Source organism: Lonchura striata, chromosome 5, assembly GCF_046129695.1.
Source record: "Lonchura striata isolate bLonStr1 chromosome 5, bLonStr1.mat, whole genome shotgun sequence".
Classification (NCBI taxonomy): Eukaryota; Metazoa; Chordata; class Aves; order Passeriformes; family Estrildidae; genus Lonchura; species Lonchura striata.
The window spans coordinates 2,536,123-2,550,868 of record NC_134607.1 but is presented as its reverse complement, the minus strand read 5'-3'; the positions used below and the strand labels follow the sequence as shown (position 1 = coordinate 2,550,868).

General features: G+C 41.0%; 1 protein-coding gene across 1 annotated transcript in view; it reads left to right on the top strand.

Moving 5' to 3' along the window:
• Positions 1 to 14,746, top strand: part of SCUBE1 (signal peptide, CUB domain and EGF like domain containing 1) — a 193,101-nt gene that overhangs the window by 167,224 nt on the left and 11,131 nt on the right. Inside the window, exons 12-19 of the mRNA XM_021535496.3 lie at positions 1,369 to 1,488; positions 2,516 to 2,608; positions 4,585 to 4,701; positions 6,517 to 6,675; positions 7,678 to 7,881; positions 9,788 to 9,949; positions 13,597 to 13,764; positions 14,390 to 14,551. Coding sequence (XP_021391171.2) covers positions 1,369 to 1,488; positions 2,516 to 2,608; positions 4,585 to 4,701; positions 6,517 to 6,675; positions 7,678 to 7,881; positions 9,788 to 9,949; positions 13,597 to 13,764; positions 14,390 to 14,551 — 1,185 coding nt within the window. The remainder of the gene's footprint in view (positions 1 to 1,368; positions 1,489 to 2,515; positions 2,609 to 4,584; positions 4,702 to 6,516; positions 6,676 to 7,677; positions 7,882 to 9,787; positions 9,950 to 13,596; positions 13,765 to 14,389; positions 14,552 to 14,746) is intronic.

Below are 14,746 nucleotides of genomic sequence, written 5' to 3'. Positions count from 1 at the left end.
TAGACCCAAACCCAGTCTGGCTGCTACAGCTCTGGTGTCAGAAGCAAGCCCTACTTCAGTGTAAACTGCTGGCAAGCTGACAGGTAGGAAAAATGACATTTACACTACTACAATCAGCAGTGAGGAAAAACTGTCAGCCAAACCTGTCTTGTAAGGTGAGCAGGTTTGGAAGAAGTAGCAAGAAACAGCTGGAGAAAAATCATGTACCTGAAACAGCATTTCTATGGGGCTGAAGCAAGAACTGCCCTACAGCCACTTGGCTGAGATTGAAGTAGCTGCTGCAGTGTGAAAAAGCTGCTTGAAGAGGTGCCCAGCTGCACTTGGTCAGCAGTCAGTGCAGAGGGAACCCTCTGGGGAAAGGAGGGAGGCAGTGAGGCTTCCTCCCTGTAGGAAGTGATGACATGTGCCAGCTGCAGCCAAGAATGAACCTTGTCATTTGTGAGGGAAAGGATGTACTTAAGTCACACTTCAATCCAAAAGGTGGCAAATTAAAATAAATGAAGGTTTGTGATTCTCGGTGTCATACCATCTTCTCAGGGTGAAGCATAGAGACTGCTCCAAAAATTAACAACAGCTTAATGTGTTTGCAGCTGAAATACAAGCACTGCCTTACCCAGGTGTGAAGAGCCACTTGTGAGACCTGCAGGGTGCTCTGTCTTCATCCTGCCACGAAGCCAAGAGGAGAAGCTGGATTTTTCCTTCACATGAGCTGCAGCATGCCTCATGCTATAGGCACAGATGAGAAATGGCTCTGTGATCTCTGGGTGTGGCACAGGGTCCCTTCTAGCACTGTCTGGGGCATTTCAGCAGTGTCTGAAAGGGCCAGCAGGACTATCCATCTCCATCCTAGCTACCTCACCTCTGCCTGGCTGGGAAGTTTTCTAGCTCCAGAGGCTAGAGCAAGAAGCTAAAGTTAAAAAGTCATTGGGAGTTAGAGAATTAAAAATTACAATTTTAATGGTCATCTAAGTAAACAGAGCACTGTGCACAGTGTGTAGTTGGTTTGTTAAAGAGCTCCAAATAAGAGAAAGGGCATCTCAGGTGATTAGTATTACCTGATGCATCTGAGATCAAGATGAGCACACAGAATTGTGCTCATTGAGCACAAAGATCCGAAAGTGGAGGATAGGAGAGAAAGACTGATATAGAATTTAGGTCTAAAAATGTGAAGTGAGCTTCATTTTCAAATATGAGCTCAACATCCCAGTCCAGATGCTCTCCCTTAATATGTGCTTGTTTCAGAAACCCTGGTATCTGTCATTATGGTTTTTGCCACCTCCTGCCTTTTCTCACCATTGTGTGCACACAAGGTTCTGGGTTGGGCAGTGTCCAATTGTTTTACATTTCTTTATTTTTTTTTCTCCTCAGAGATGGTGAAATGTCTCCCAAATGCCAAACCAGCTCCCAAGGCTCAGCTAGTATGCAGTAAGACAGGAGGCATAGAGAGCTGCTTCCTGTCATGCCCATCCAATACTCTTTTTGTTACAGGTTTGTTCAAATTATTTGTCCTCTTAGGCCAGGATGTGACTTGCTGACTTTTCTCTGTTAATGTATTCATGATTCTTGCATTCATTTTTTTGTTATGGATAACAGTAAATGAGCAAAACCTCATTATAAATTAAATCAAGAAGAGCTGATTGTCAACTCCACGTGAGAAGTTTGGTCCTTCATTGTTTAATTTGAGATGTCAGTTGAGAGAGTGGGAAAATTCTAACAAAAAGCTGGTATTAAAAAGAACAGGAATTCATTTAAATCAACTGTTATTTTTTGCCTTCCCTTTTGTCACAGCAATGCAATAAACAACAATTATTTCTGCACCACCCTGGTTAAGGTGATGTCCTCCCTCCTTTTTTTTTTTTTTTTTTTTTTAATAACCATTTGCTACTGGTAGTTTCCATCTTCACAGTTTTGCAGGGAAGAAGGAGAGGATTGATACTGCTTTTTCATAGATGTTCTGGCACAGGATTATTTTTGGGTGTCTACTTTTCATGTTTAGCCTTGGCATTATATGCAGTCGAGCTAACATTTTATTCATATTTTATTTTCAGTTTAGCAGATATTACTGGAACTGTGCATTTCTCTAATTGTAAGCACTAAGACAGAGTTTTAGCTCTGTAATATGTAAACACTCTTATGCTTCTGAGTATGCCATTTCTGTTTCTGCCAATAAGTTCTGTTGGAGCGTAAAGCTAAAATTATTATGGAAATGCATGGTTTATTTTCTAAATTACAGGGAAGCAGAATGACTTTGCCATGGACAAACATAAAGTATTTTTTACGTGTGCACAGCTAACCTTGTGCCAAATCACTTACAAAACATATCATTCCAGTGCTGGAAGAAACAAACCTTGCCATCAACACTGCAAAGTGTTGAAGCTTTTTGGCAAAGTATTTCAGCCACTTAAAATCCCAAGTTCTGCACTTAAAATATCTCGTCGTTTAGCAGCATTGAGAAGCTGAAGCCTCGAGTTTGGTGAGGCTGTTGCCCGTGTGCTGACTGTGTTCTGTCCCCCAGACTCGGAGAACAGCTACACGCTGAGCTGCGGCGTCCCCGTGCAGCACGGCAAGGCGCAGCCCAGGCGCAACTCCACCCTGCCCAGCTGCTCAGGTGGGTCTGCCCTGCTTGCTCCCCACTCCTGGGCTCAGGAGGGAGGGCATGGATCTCAGGGGATTGCAAGACATCAGGCTCATTCATTGGGTTAGGCAATGGGTAAGGTGTTGCTTCATAACAAAAGGAAAAGCCTTGCGACGGAGTCGAAGCGGTGTAAGATAAAAGTATTTCTTGCAATAATGCAGGAAGATAAAAAAGCAATTCTGTCAATAAAGTGGGGAGATAAAAAAGCAATTCTTCAATGAAAGCTTTGAGGTGTGCAAAATATAACTCTGTGCACGTGTGGTACAGGATCTCTGTAATTCTGTAAGGTTAATTAATTAGTATATCTGGCTGGGGCATCCAATAGCAAATCAGCTACCCCAGCAACACACCCGTGGGTCAGCCCCCTTACGGCTTCTTTGCTGTCTTCTCTTGTTAGGTCTCTTAAGTTCTGATAGAAAATAAGATGTCCTTGCCAGGAATTCTCTTCTTAAGAATAAGGCTAAACAGAATTCCAAGTATGCATTAGTAGGGTTAGCTTATTATTCTAAACTCTAAGAGAAAAGGTAGGAAAAATACCAGGAGCTGTATAACCATGTATTAACAAAGCTACAAATATATTAAAAATGTATAAAAAGTAAAAATTTTGAGGCATCAACGGTAGCCAGTGTTCCTTTATGCAGACACTCCTTTTCTGCAGCCTCTCCTTGAGGATGGGCTGTGGAGCTGCAGTGATGTGTGGGTGGCTCTGCGTGGGAGTGCTGCAGGTTTGAGATATGTTCAGTAAAGACTAATATTTAGAATTATTTGCTTTCCATAGTCTAGCAAGGCAATAGTGAGCATATCAAAGTGGGACTTTATCCCAACCTCGGGAGGGACCCAGGAGTAGCACAAGGGTGGGTCCCAGCCCTTCTCTGCAAAGCCATTCCACGGCAGCACAGCCTCTCTTACTGCAAGGGGAAAAGGTTATCCCCCCCATAAAAAGGTTATGAGACTTCCATGAGAAAATACTTAATTTCATTCATCTTTTTCTCAAAAATGGCTGGACTGTTTTTGCAGAGGCATTTCAAATGATTATGAAAGCTGATTGGAAAAAAAATGCAAAAACATCAAGCCTGGCAATATTAGAAACAGCTGAAACAGCATCCAGCAGTAAGGAAGAGTCAGCCCACTTTACACATATCTGCTGTACTTCTCTCCCATTTTCCAGTTCTCCAGACATTAATTTCTAATTTATTTGGGATGTGCTAGGAGGTATAGTGCTGTGAAGTGCCACAGCCTGGCAGCAGATGTGCCTGCCTGTGGCACAGGATCAGTCCTGGTTCAGCAAAGCCCTACCAAGGAAAGAGGGAACCTCGCTGTGGTGCCACCTGGGACCACCCTCCACCTTCTGCAGGGCCAGCAGCTGGCAGGTGACAGCCAGGCCAGTCTTTTCCTCCAGGGACTTTGTGAGGAAATCACCAGCAGCTCCATTTTCTACTCATGGCATTACTCTAAAACAAGACTCTGAATCCTGCCTTGGGTTTAAAGCTGAGGGATAAATCTTGCAAGCCACAGAGTGTGATAGAGGCAGCTCCTTTTGGATGGTTTTCAATTGTCAGCAGCACAGCTCCACTAAATTAACCTTACTGGCACTAGCAGGAGCAGAATTACAAGTAACATAGGAATTCACAGACAGAGAGCCCAGAAAAAAAAAATAAAGGTAGGAATTAATCTTTCTTATAGTAAAAGATGAATTCAACCAAAATCCAAGAAGATGTGCAGAGCAAGCATGGTAATAGCACATTCATTGACCTGGTTGGGCCCAAAGGTAGGTACTCACTTGAAAAAATGAACTTGTGGAAATGTACCCCCCTTGTACAAGCCATGTAATTCTTGGGCTGCCTCTTTCCTAAGTCACAAGAAAGCTTATGAGAATGTTTTTAAAAATAAGTTTCCAATCTCGTTTCATTTCTGTCTCAATGGTAGCTTTTTTTACTTTACATCAACAGATTCCCTAGCCCCTCCAGTTAAGCAAAAAGCTCGTTTTAAAATCAAAGATGCAAAATGCCATTTACGGCCTCGCAGCAAAGAAAAAACAAAAGATTCTGGGAAGCAGGCTGTTTCAGGTAAGTGGTTTCTTCCAGCATGTAAACAGCACTTTAATTTGTTTGTTTGTTTTCTTGTTCATTTGCATACTTTGTTTTCATACTGCAGACAGGGAAAAAATCACTGATTTTCATATTTGGTTCTGAATTTAAGTTAAGGCCAGAGTTCCCAGTGTGGCTGAACAGTACCTTGGGTTTGGGTCTTGGGTGCTGAAAATTTCACCAGTTGGCTTTGAAAAATCTTTGTTCAAAAGTACACAAGTTGGGAATTAAGCTGATCCTTTTTCTGGCCTTGATAATGGCAGAAATACCCTGAGACAAAAAGCTGTGACTAATGCAAAGTTATGTGAAACCAGGACAGTTTGGTTTGGTTTGGTTTTCCCAAATGAGGTTTTTAAAAGAAAACAAAAGCTAATATTTGTTTGATTTATGCTGGATTAGTAACCTATTTTAGCACCAAAGACAACCTCTAAGAAGGAAGGTTATTATGAAAATCTGATGTTACACAGCCTTAGATCTTTTGATATTAAAGAGTGAGTAGTTATGATGTTAGAAAAAATATTTATAAGATTTAGGTGTCATTAACAAAAATGTGGTATTAAAAATTAAATTGCTACTTAAAGCAATTTAGCAGCTTATACCAAACATCTACTGGTGATGTTGAATTTGTCTTAGTACCACTATCACCAGCAATTGAGAAATCTTACATGAGCCCTGAACAGAGAAGAGTAAAAATAGCTATTTTTTAAAAAAAAGTGACTAGCTTAAAGATTTTATTTTTAAAATTTAGACTCATATTTCATTTTTACCCCACAATCTACACATTTGTATCTCTCATTTAGAAGTATTAAGTCTTAGTCATCAAGATGCTTACCCTGTGAATTAGATGTGATTATCAGACTAGTTTTTAGTCATGGAATGTTGCTGTTGGGGCAGGACAGGAAATGAAAAGACTCTGACCAGAAGGCTTTTGAGAGTAAAACTCCGGTTTATTCAAAATACACCGCTCTTTATACAGAGCTTTGTGAGGACTAACACCATTGGTCCTGAAGTGAAAACAACCTACAGCATTGGTGCAAAGTGCTTGACGTACAGTGATAGAACTTAACTATAAACAATGTGAAAAACAAGAGAGATAAAGAATTATTTACATTCTTCTCTAGCTCTTTCCCAGGCATCTGCCTGGCTAAAAATTCTCAGTTTCTTTCTTTAACTAAATTTAAAACCTACAATAGAAATTGAATTTTTTGGTCCATACAGTCACTAGGGGAATGTGTTTCTTGGGTGCATTTCCTTGTCCTTTGTTTGCTTTGCTTTGTGTTTGTTATGTCATCTGAACCTCTGAGTCTAACAGTAAGATTACATAGTATAACCACACATTTGGAACAAAATCTTTCTGGTGGCTTGAGTGCGACGAATTTCTCTCTCTTGCCTGACCTGGAAGGACCATCACCTGTGGCAAACTACAATTCCTGCTCAGATAAAACTTTCTAATACATTTTCATAACCTCACAGTCAAGGCCTTTTCAAGCCTTTGCTGTCTGATGATTATCAATTCTGAAAGAGATGGAATACCCACTGAAAGTTTTTAGAGGCCCAGGCCTGACATTCTCATCAATTTATGAAATTGGCTCTTGCTTTGTTCAGCCATCAGATAGAGTTTATAGTATTTGCTGATTTTTAAATAATTTCTGTAAAGAGCTTTCTTAATCCTTATGCGGGAAAGGACTGGGCAGTCACTGCATTCCTGATGACCCAGTGTGATATCACTTGCTAGCCTGTCCCTTGCTGCTTTGCTACTTTATCTCTTCCCTGTGCTGCTTCTCTCACACAAAGGAGGTCAGTTCCCCTGCACAGACAACTGCCAGGTGACCTTTGTGAATCTCAAGTGCGATTCCTCCAAGAAAAAACGCCGAGGCCGCAAGTCACCATCCAAAGAAGTGTCCCACATCACTGCAGAGTTTGAAGTGGAGATGAAGTCTGAAGAAGTCTCAGGTTTGTGAAAGATTGGTCTGTGGAGAGAAATCAGAATTTCGTTTCTCGGTGTGTTGTTAAAATCTCTTTGATCATGTTTCATTAACATTCACCTTTTAGCACAACACCTCATTCAACAGCCTCTCCAAACTCAAAAGTTTCAGAGCTTTAATTAAAAAGACACAGGGATGAAATTAAGCTGCAGTAACAAAAACTGAGCCTGCATCAAAATTCCTTCAAGGCCTTGAGTTAAGTCATGTGCTTTAATCTAGTCTCATTTTTTTAAACAGCAGAAGTGCTAATCGATGTACAGGGAATATAAAGTTTAGGTAGAAGTTCTGCAAAAACAATGGTAAAAACATTCTCCAAATTGTAAGTTGCTGAATATGTAGTCTGCAAATCAGGCAGTTTTATCACACAGTTGAAAAATTCATGTTTTCTTACCAAACTTCGGAATAAAACTAATTGCCTCAAGTTATAAATGAGATGTAATATTATGTTATAAATTCCAGCCAAAGAAAATGTGGACTGAATCCTATAAAGATGTCAGTCCTCAAAGGCAAATTTCTTAACCTTGAGGGGCACCTCATTAGTCAAGTGGTTCAAACAGCACTTGTGCCTGAAAGCACCTTTCTTTTTGTCATTGACACAAAGGTGTTTTGGTCAGGGAAGTGGCAGGAGTTCCTAATCCACTGAGAAAAGCATGGGCAGAGAAAATTCAGGAACATTAATGGTGGCAGACTGAACACACACCTGAAAGGAGAACACATTGGGGTTGATGCTTTCTGCAGCACTCAGTGTGCACTTGCAGGCCATGGAGCTGTTCCATGGAACTCGGGATACTGTCCTGTCCCTTTGAAAGGCCTGATCTTGAATACAGTGAGCTGCTGCTTCAATTTGCATGGACAAGACAGTGAAACAAACAGAAGTGTCATAGTGCAATGCAGGCTAAGCTTTTTGTTAAGCACCTCTTTTAAACATGAATCTCAATTGCTTCTAGTTTTGTTATCATTTCCCATCTAGACACCTGTAACATTGACTGTGTTCGGAAAAGGATGGAGCAGAAGCTGCAAACTGCAATCAAAACATTGAGGAAATCTATTAATAAACAGCAATTTTACATTCAGTTTTCTGGGACAGAATATGAAGTGGCTCAGAAGCCAGCTAAAGCTACTGAAGGGCATGAAGCGTGCAGTACAGGGCAAGTACTGCAGGATGGAAAATGTGGTAAGTCCAAAGAGCTCAAATATTCAGTCATATCCCCCATATCAAGCAGTCTGAAATTACTTTTTTCATGGTTAACCAGGGAAGAAATCTCTGAGATAATGACTTAGAATTTAATGATCAGTATTACTCAGCACATATGCATGGACTATGGAGGCAATGCATATATGCATAAGACTCTGAAGGGAATTCATGAGGTGGCTGTAGGAAAACAGAAGTATAAATATGGATACATTCCCATGCTGTCAGGTGGTAGGTATCAAAACCTGCCACAAGACAATGTTGGCAGTTGGTTCTCAGATGCTCCCATCTTATAAAAATATGTTCACAATTCAGTAAAACAATAATATGATGTTTGCCTAGCTGCTGTATATTTACTTTTATATCACCAGTGTCACCCTCCTCACCATCAAATAATCCATGATCCATGGGTACGTTATATTTAATGCTTAAGAGGTCCAGTTAAAAAAAAAGTATAGAAATCTATTTTGTGTAAAATGCCTAATTCCTTTAAGCCTTTTTCCATGTTACCAGGCTCTGGTGCTTTGCTGGGGACATTGTGTTAATACAAATTTATTAATGGTAGTTCTCAGCACTGCAAGCTTTCTAATCACTTACAGACATCTTTTCAAAATCAGCATATTTATTTTTCCAGCTGTTGAGATACCAAGCCATTTACAAGCCAAAATAAGTCACATCTGATAGGTGCTTCCTATCAGAAGTGGGTTCAGAGGTAGTTGTTATCATATGGGAAGAGTGGTTTAGAAACTCCATTTGAAAGGCTGTTGCTATCAGTATCTAGAAACTCAGACATTTCCACCATCCCTACCCAGCAGACAAAAATGTGAAATGCAGTTTTGTGCCCTGTTGAAGCAAGAAAAGCACATGTATTCATATCTGTATTTAAGATGTTGTACAGTTGGGGTGTTTGAGTGGCAAGGGACAGAAATTATTACAGAAATTATTGCAGGGGACACATTGCCCATGGAGAAATCTCCAGAACTGATCTCAGGAACAGACTTTTTGTAGTCATCTGCCTAAAAGCAAATTTTAACTGGTATAAACTAAAAGCTCACACTTCCCACACTTTATGCAGCACTGCTTTAATAAACTTCAATATACTGTTTCAAATATAAACAGCTTTATTAACAACACACGTGTGATAAACACCCGAATGCACTACAAAGCCATTTAATGGTTGTCCTGGTTTGAAAAGCAAAACCAGGGAGGCTCTCAGTCAGAAATACAATTTATTAGGAAAAAGGGAACAAAGAAGCAAATACATACAATAGCACAAAAGAAGAACCACTGACAGAGTCAGAGATACAACCTGACACTCGCTGGCTGGGGCGGTGGTGGCAGGTATGGTTCTGTCCAAGCAGTGCTCCTGGAGACTGATGGAGTTTCCCTCTGGAGGTGCAGTGCAGAGGTCTCAGCTGTTCCCCTTGGAAGAGGGGATCTCCTTGCTGTCTGCACAACCCTGCTCATATCCTTGATGGCATCGTTTGGCTCCTCCCTCTGGGCGGAGCATCTCACAACAGAATGCTGTGATCTTATCGGCCATGTGGCTCAAAGAACAGCTCCTCCTGGAGGGACCTATCTCTGAGTCAGGAAATAAAGAAAGAAAGGGATTGCAGCTCGAGGTGGTAATGGAATACACTCCAATATTATAACCTATAACAATGGTTTAAACAATAGAAGTAGGACCTCACCCTGATATAAATTGACCTAAACCCCAGCGGAGATGGGTCTGTTTACATCAGGCGAGGATCCTGGACTAACACATGCAGAACACATGCCATCTTAATCCTGGGCCAAAGACATCCACTTTCTCTAAATATTCCATATTAGGGCGAACAACGTGATCCAAGCGAGCATCCTTACCAAGGCTCCCCTTTTGTCTCCTCAGTTACCTGCAGCACGGGCACCTTTTATAGCGGAGAACACAACCAGTGCGTCCCGTGCTCGCCAGGAACCTACCAGGACACAGAAGGCCAGCTCACCTGTGAGCCTTGCCCCAGCAACGATGGCCAGGGAGTGGCGGGCGCCCGGAACGTCTCAGAGTGTGGAGGCAAGTTGAACTCGATTATAAAAGCTTTAGGTGCTGCCACATGCACCCCGTGAGGCAAGGAGGCCAAAAGGAGAGAGCCTGCCACAGTTCTGGCTTGTAAAGGTAACAGAAGACATCTCTGTGCACTTACAAGCAACGGGTGGTTTGGCTCAGGCCAAAGACAGTGGGATCTGCTACAGCAATGTGAGTTATGGGATGGAAATGAGCAAGCCAAGCAAAGCACTTCGTGCTTTGCCTCAGGTATGGAAGTACCTTGACTTGTAAGGACTCATCAGTGTATTGTGAGCCAAAGGGATGGATTGCTTTGGACTGGTATTGGTGAGTCTAATAATGAACCTACTCATTTAATGTTTTGCATGAGATGCAGCTTACCTGCTCTGATTAGCAGCAGTTATCAATTTGAGATAGTTATGCTGCAGGGATCTGTAACCCAGACTCAGAACTAATGATTGCAATTTTCAGCACTGCTTGAATGCACTGTAACTTTTGGCAAGTGATGTAGCATCTCTGACTCAACTTCATGATTTATAAACTAAATTATAATGTGATAATACCTGGTGCTTCTACTGTAACTTGATCAGTCTTAAGTTCTTAAGATACAACTGTTTATTTTCTTTACCTCATTTCATTACAGACTATCAAAATCTAGTTTATAGCAGATACATTATCTGACTTTGAAATAAATCTGTCCTATCTGCTACACAAGTTCTAACTTGAAAACTCATCCATGTAATTTACATTAATGCATTCTTCAAGGATATCTAAAGAGAACACATGGCAAATGTCACTTGAGAAACTGCTACTTTTTCCCATCTACTGAATAAAAAATAACTGCAGTGTCAGTTATTTAGTCCAAACATATGATAGATTTTGCTGATTTGCTGTATGAAGGAACTACCAGACAAAATTTGAAACACCTGTGCATCTTTGCTGTGCTGATTTGTATTTATCCATAGCATAAAAAAAGCATATTGAAATACAGTTTAAGTTTATAAAGATTGACTACAGCATACTGACAAAAGCAGCAAAACAACTAGAAGAAAAAGACATTTGTTTCAAAGCTTACACTGGAATTATTGTTCTGTAAAAAAAAAAAAAATCCCTTCTGATTATTTTTTTCGGATGGATTTATCTCTCAATTTTTATTGTCAAATCAAAACATTCTGGTTTTCTGCTCAGCTCTTTCCTTTTCCTCTGGAAGTGGCAAGAGAGAATATGCTTTGGACTTCATAAACTTCCCTGTCAAAGATTTTATCAAAATTTGGTCAGCACTTGTGACTATGTTAGAAAGTCTGTACTGTCTGTACTCTCTGCCAGTAATCAACAGTATTTTTGCATCCTATCTTTCAGGGCAGAAATGCCTGTGCAGTAACCAATAAATTTTCACTGAAATCCTCACTTCTAAATGTGAGGAATGTACATTCCACAAGTATGTCAGAGATTTTAAGTGCCTGTTGTGCAGAAATCACTTGTAGCTGCGAGTGAATTCCATGCTGCAGTGGGTTACCCCTGCCTGGACACCAGGCACCTGCCAAAGCTGATCTCTCACTGCCTTCCTCAGCTGGAGTGGGGAGAGACAGGATAACAAAGGTTCACACTTAAGGGCAGAGATTGGGAAAATTCAGTGAATGCACTACTAATCAAAATCAGAGCAGGACAAGGAGAAATAAAATCTCTCCTAAAAACACCTCTTCCACACCCCACCCTCCTTCCCAGCTATACCTCCTCCCACCCAGCAGCGCAGGGAGATGGGAATGATAGTGAAAGTGTTTAAAATCATGGGGATTTAGGGTTAAAAGGAAAATTAAGCTTAGTAGGCCCTGAAAAGAAAATAAATGCCCTAAGTACAGGAAGACTGTACCTTACTAGAACTGCACCTGTGTAGCTAATACATGATAATTGATATAATTGTTAGATGTGATGATTGTTTAGTAATTAAATATAATTACTGTTTAATCGTAAGAATAATCGTGAGAAACTCTGGTCAGGGGCCTAAGAAAGATCACGAGAAACTCATGTCAATGTATACAATAGAACAGTATAAGTTAGTAATTAATATGTAAGTTATATAAGGATAGAATATAAAAGACGTGTAGCTCGAAAGCCATGTCGGAGTCAGATTTGGGTCTGTACCCCTGATTCCCAGGGCTCTCAATAAAAGCACCTGCAGATAATCATATCCTGTGACTATGTGTGTTCCTGCACACTAACAGGAATGGGGGTCATGGTCAGTTCATCACACTGATGTTGTTCCTGCTGCTGTTCCAGCATGGGACCCCTCCAACAGGAGACTTCATTAACTTCTCCAATGTGACTCCATCTCATGGGCAAGAGTTCTCCAATATGAGTCACTTTTCCACAGGGTCAGCCCTTCAAGCACAGCCTGCTGCGGTATGGGTCCCCCACAAAGGTCATAAATACTACCAAAAAACATGTTCTAGTCTGGGTTCCAGTAACCAATTGCACCAGGCCAATTTTGCTCCTAATAACAAGAACAAAATTGTGCTCAAATCGGTAGTATCATAATATCTCTGAGGTCTGTGTCACAACAGCCAGTTTATACCACCATATTCCAGCCAGCTGGGATGGGAGCACAAATAAATCCTGGAGATCCTGACCCCACAGGTGTCCATAGGAGTTTGGCTTTTGTGGGGACAGAACTTGAACTTGGCTTTCACTCAGGAGCTCTAGTTTATCCTAAGTGCCTAAGTTCCTCACTCATGTCAAGCACTCAAGATACTGAATGCCCCAAACATTTCCCAGCAAGTGTCAGGGTTCTTACAAGACTGCAACAATACTTAGAGCCCTCAAAACTTTCTTGTTTTCAAGTCAGTTGTTTCTGTCTGCTGCTCAATTCTCAGGGAAGCTAAATTACAAAGTACTGGGATTAGGCAACCTCAGGGAATATGTCACATCTCACAGTGCTGGTGTCCCAGTCTGGAGTGGTGTGAAGATACACATTCATGCCACAGTCTTGAAAAACCTGACATCCTGGTTCTCAGGTTCACAGAGGTAAGTCCTCAAGCTAGCAGGAGCCAAACCAAACAAATACCTATCAGAAACTGCCTGGAGAGTGAGTTTGGAAACTTCTGTCTGTAGATTGATTCACAAAGCAATTTGCTTTTCACAAATCTCTGTTTCATGGCAGAGGAGCACCTGACAAACACTAGTTTCACAACTACATGAAAAGCTGCTGGTGTTAGGTATTCTCATAGACAAGGTGCTGGACTGGTACCATCCCATCTGGCAAACCCCATGATCCACTGTCCACATCTCTAAAATTGAGATACAAAACCTTGCTTCCTAGGCATGGTTCAGTTCCATTTCTTCCTATAAAGTACTTTGAAATACTGAGATGAAAGACTTGGTGAAAGTACAAAGTATTCTAATGGAATCTTAAAAAAAAATCTAAACAGAATCATAGTTGCTGAAAAGCATATTATGAAACTGGTTCTTATTACTGGTGGTGATTTTAGGAAGAAGATACAGGAAAAATCCAAAATATGCAGGTAAGATTAGAATTTGATCTGCAGCTGTCTTGATGTCATATGATTTAGTGAAAGAAAGCCTTGCTAACTGCTTGTGGGTTTTATACTTCTTCCAGAAACATCAACACACTAATACAGATTATCATTTTCAATTTCTAGGGCAGTGTTCTCCTGGGCACTACTCTTCAGATGGTTTTAAACCTTGTACGGTCTGTCCTCTTGGTATGTATCAGCCTGAACCAGGAAGAACCCTCTGCTTTCCCTGTGGCGGTGGGCTTGTGACCAAATACGAAGGTGCTGTTTCCTTTCAAGACTGTGAAACCAAAGGTGAATTCAAAATCTGTCCATAATTCATCCTCCTATTCTGGGCCTTTGATTTATTATCATCAGTGCCAAGGGGCTCTTGGAGGCTCCAAAACAAATGTTGTCGCTGCATGGGCGTGTGATTAAATGAAATGGTCAAGAAATGTGTAAACTGGGAATGGTCTCCCAAGGTTGTGCAGACTGAACAGGATTTATGGTTTTCTTTGGAATTTACCACAGGCAGGCAGGGGGTCAGCACTGCTACTGGTAAGGGAATCAGCCCCACTGTGTGGCAATAAATAACGCAAACGTGGATTAGGCAATGCTTTAGCTTTCATGTCCTGTATATTTTTATTTACTGTATCACAAAAAACTAACCACTGCAAAAGTTATACGCAGTTAAGGATTGATTACTTATGGGCTAGGCAGAAACTGTAAGGGTTCAACTCATTCTGTATTCCATAATGTCAACTTCCAGTGCCAATGCTGAAGAAGGAATCTTCCTAAATGCATTTTGGTTTAGTTACTGAAATGACATGCTGGCCCTGGCAAACAGGCACGAATGGAAACCTCTCTCCTGCTACTGTGAAAGTAATTTTTCTTGTTGAGGTGGATTTTTTTTGAAAATAATGCACCTCATACCTTGCAGTTCACTGTTCTCCTGGACACTATTACAACTCCACAACACACAGATGTATCCGGTGCCCTGTGGGAACATACCAGCCTGAGTTTGGTCAGAACTACTGCATCACCTGCCCTGGCAACACCAGTACAGATTTTGATGGCTCCACCAATGTCACGCACTGCAAAAGTAAGTCACATTTTTATCTGACATATTTTTATCACACATTTTTATCAGTCACATTTTTATCATGTCTTTGGATCTGAACTGCAGCTCAAAGCTTGCATCTGTCAGGCTGGACTTCAGATTTGTATCTTCTAGTTAGCAAATATCTACTGCCAGAGGGAATAGTAAAACTTGGGTAAACAATGAGGAAAAAAAGTT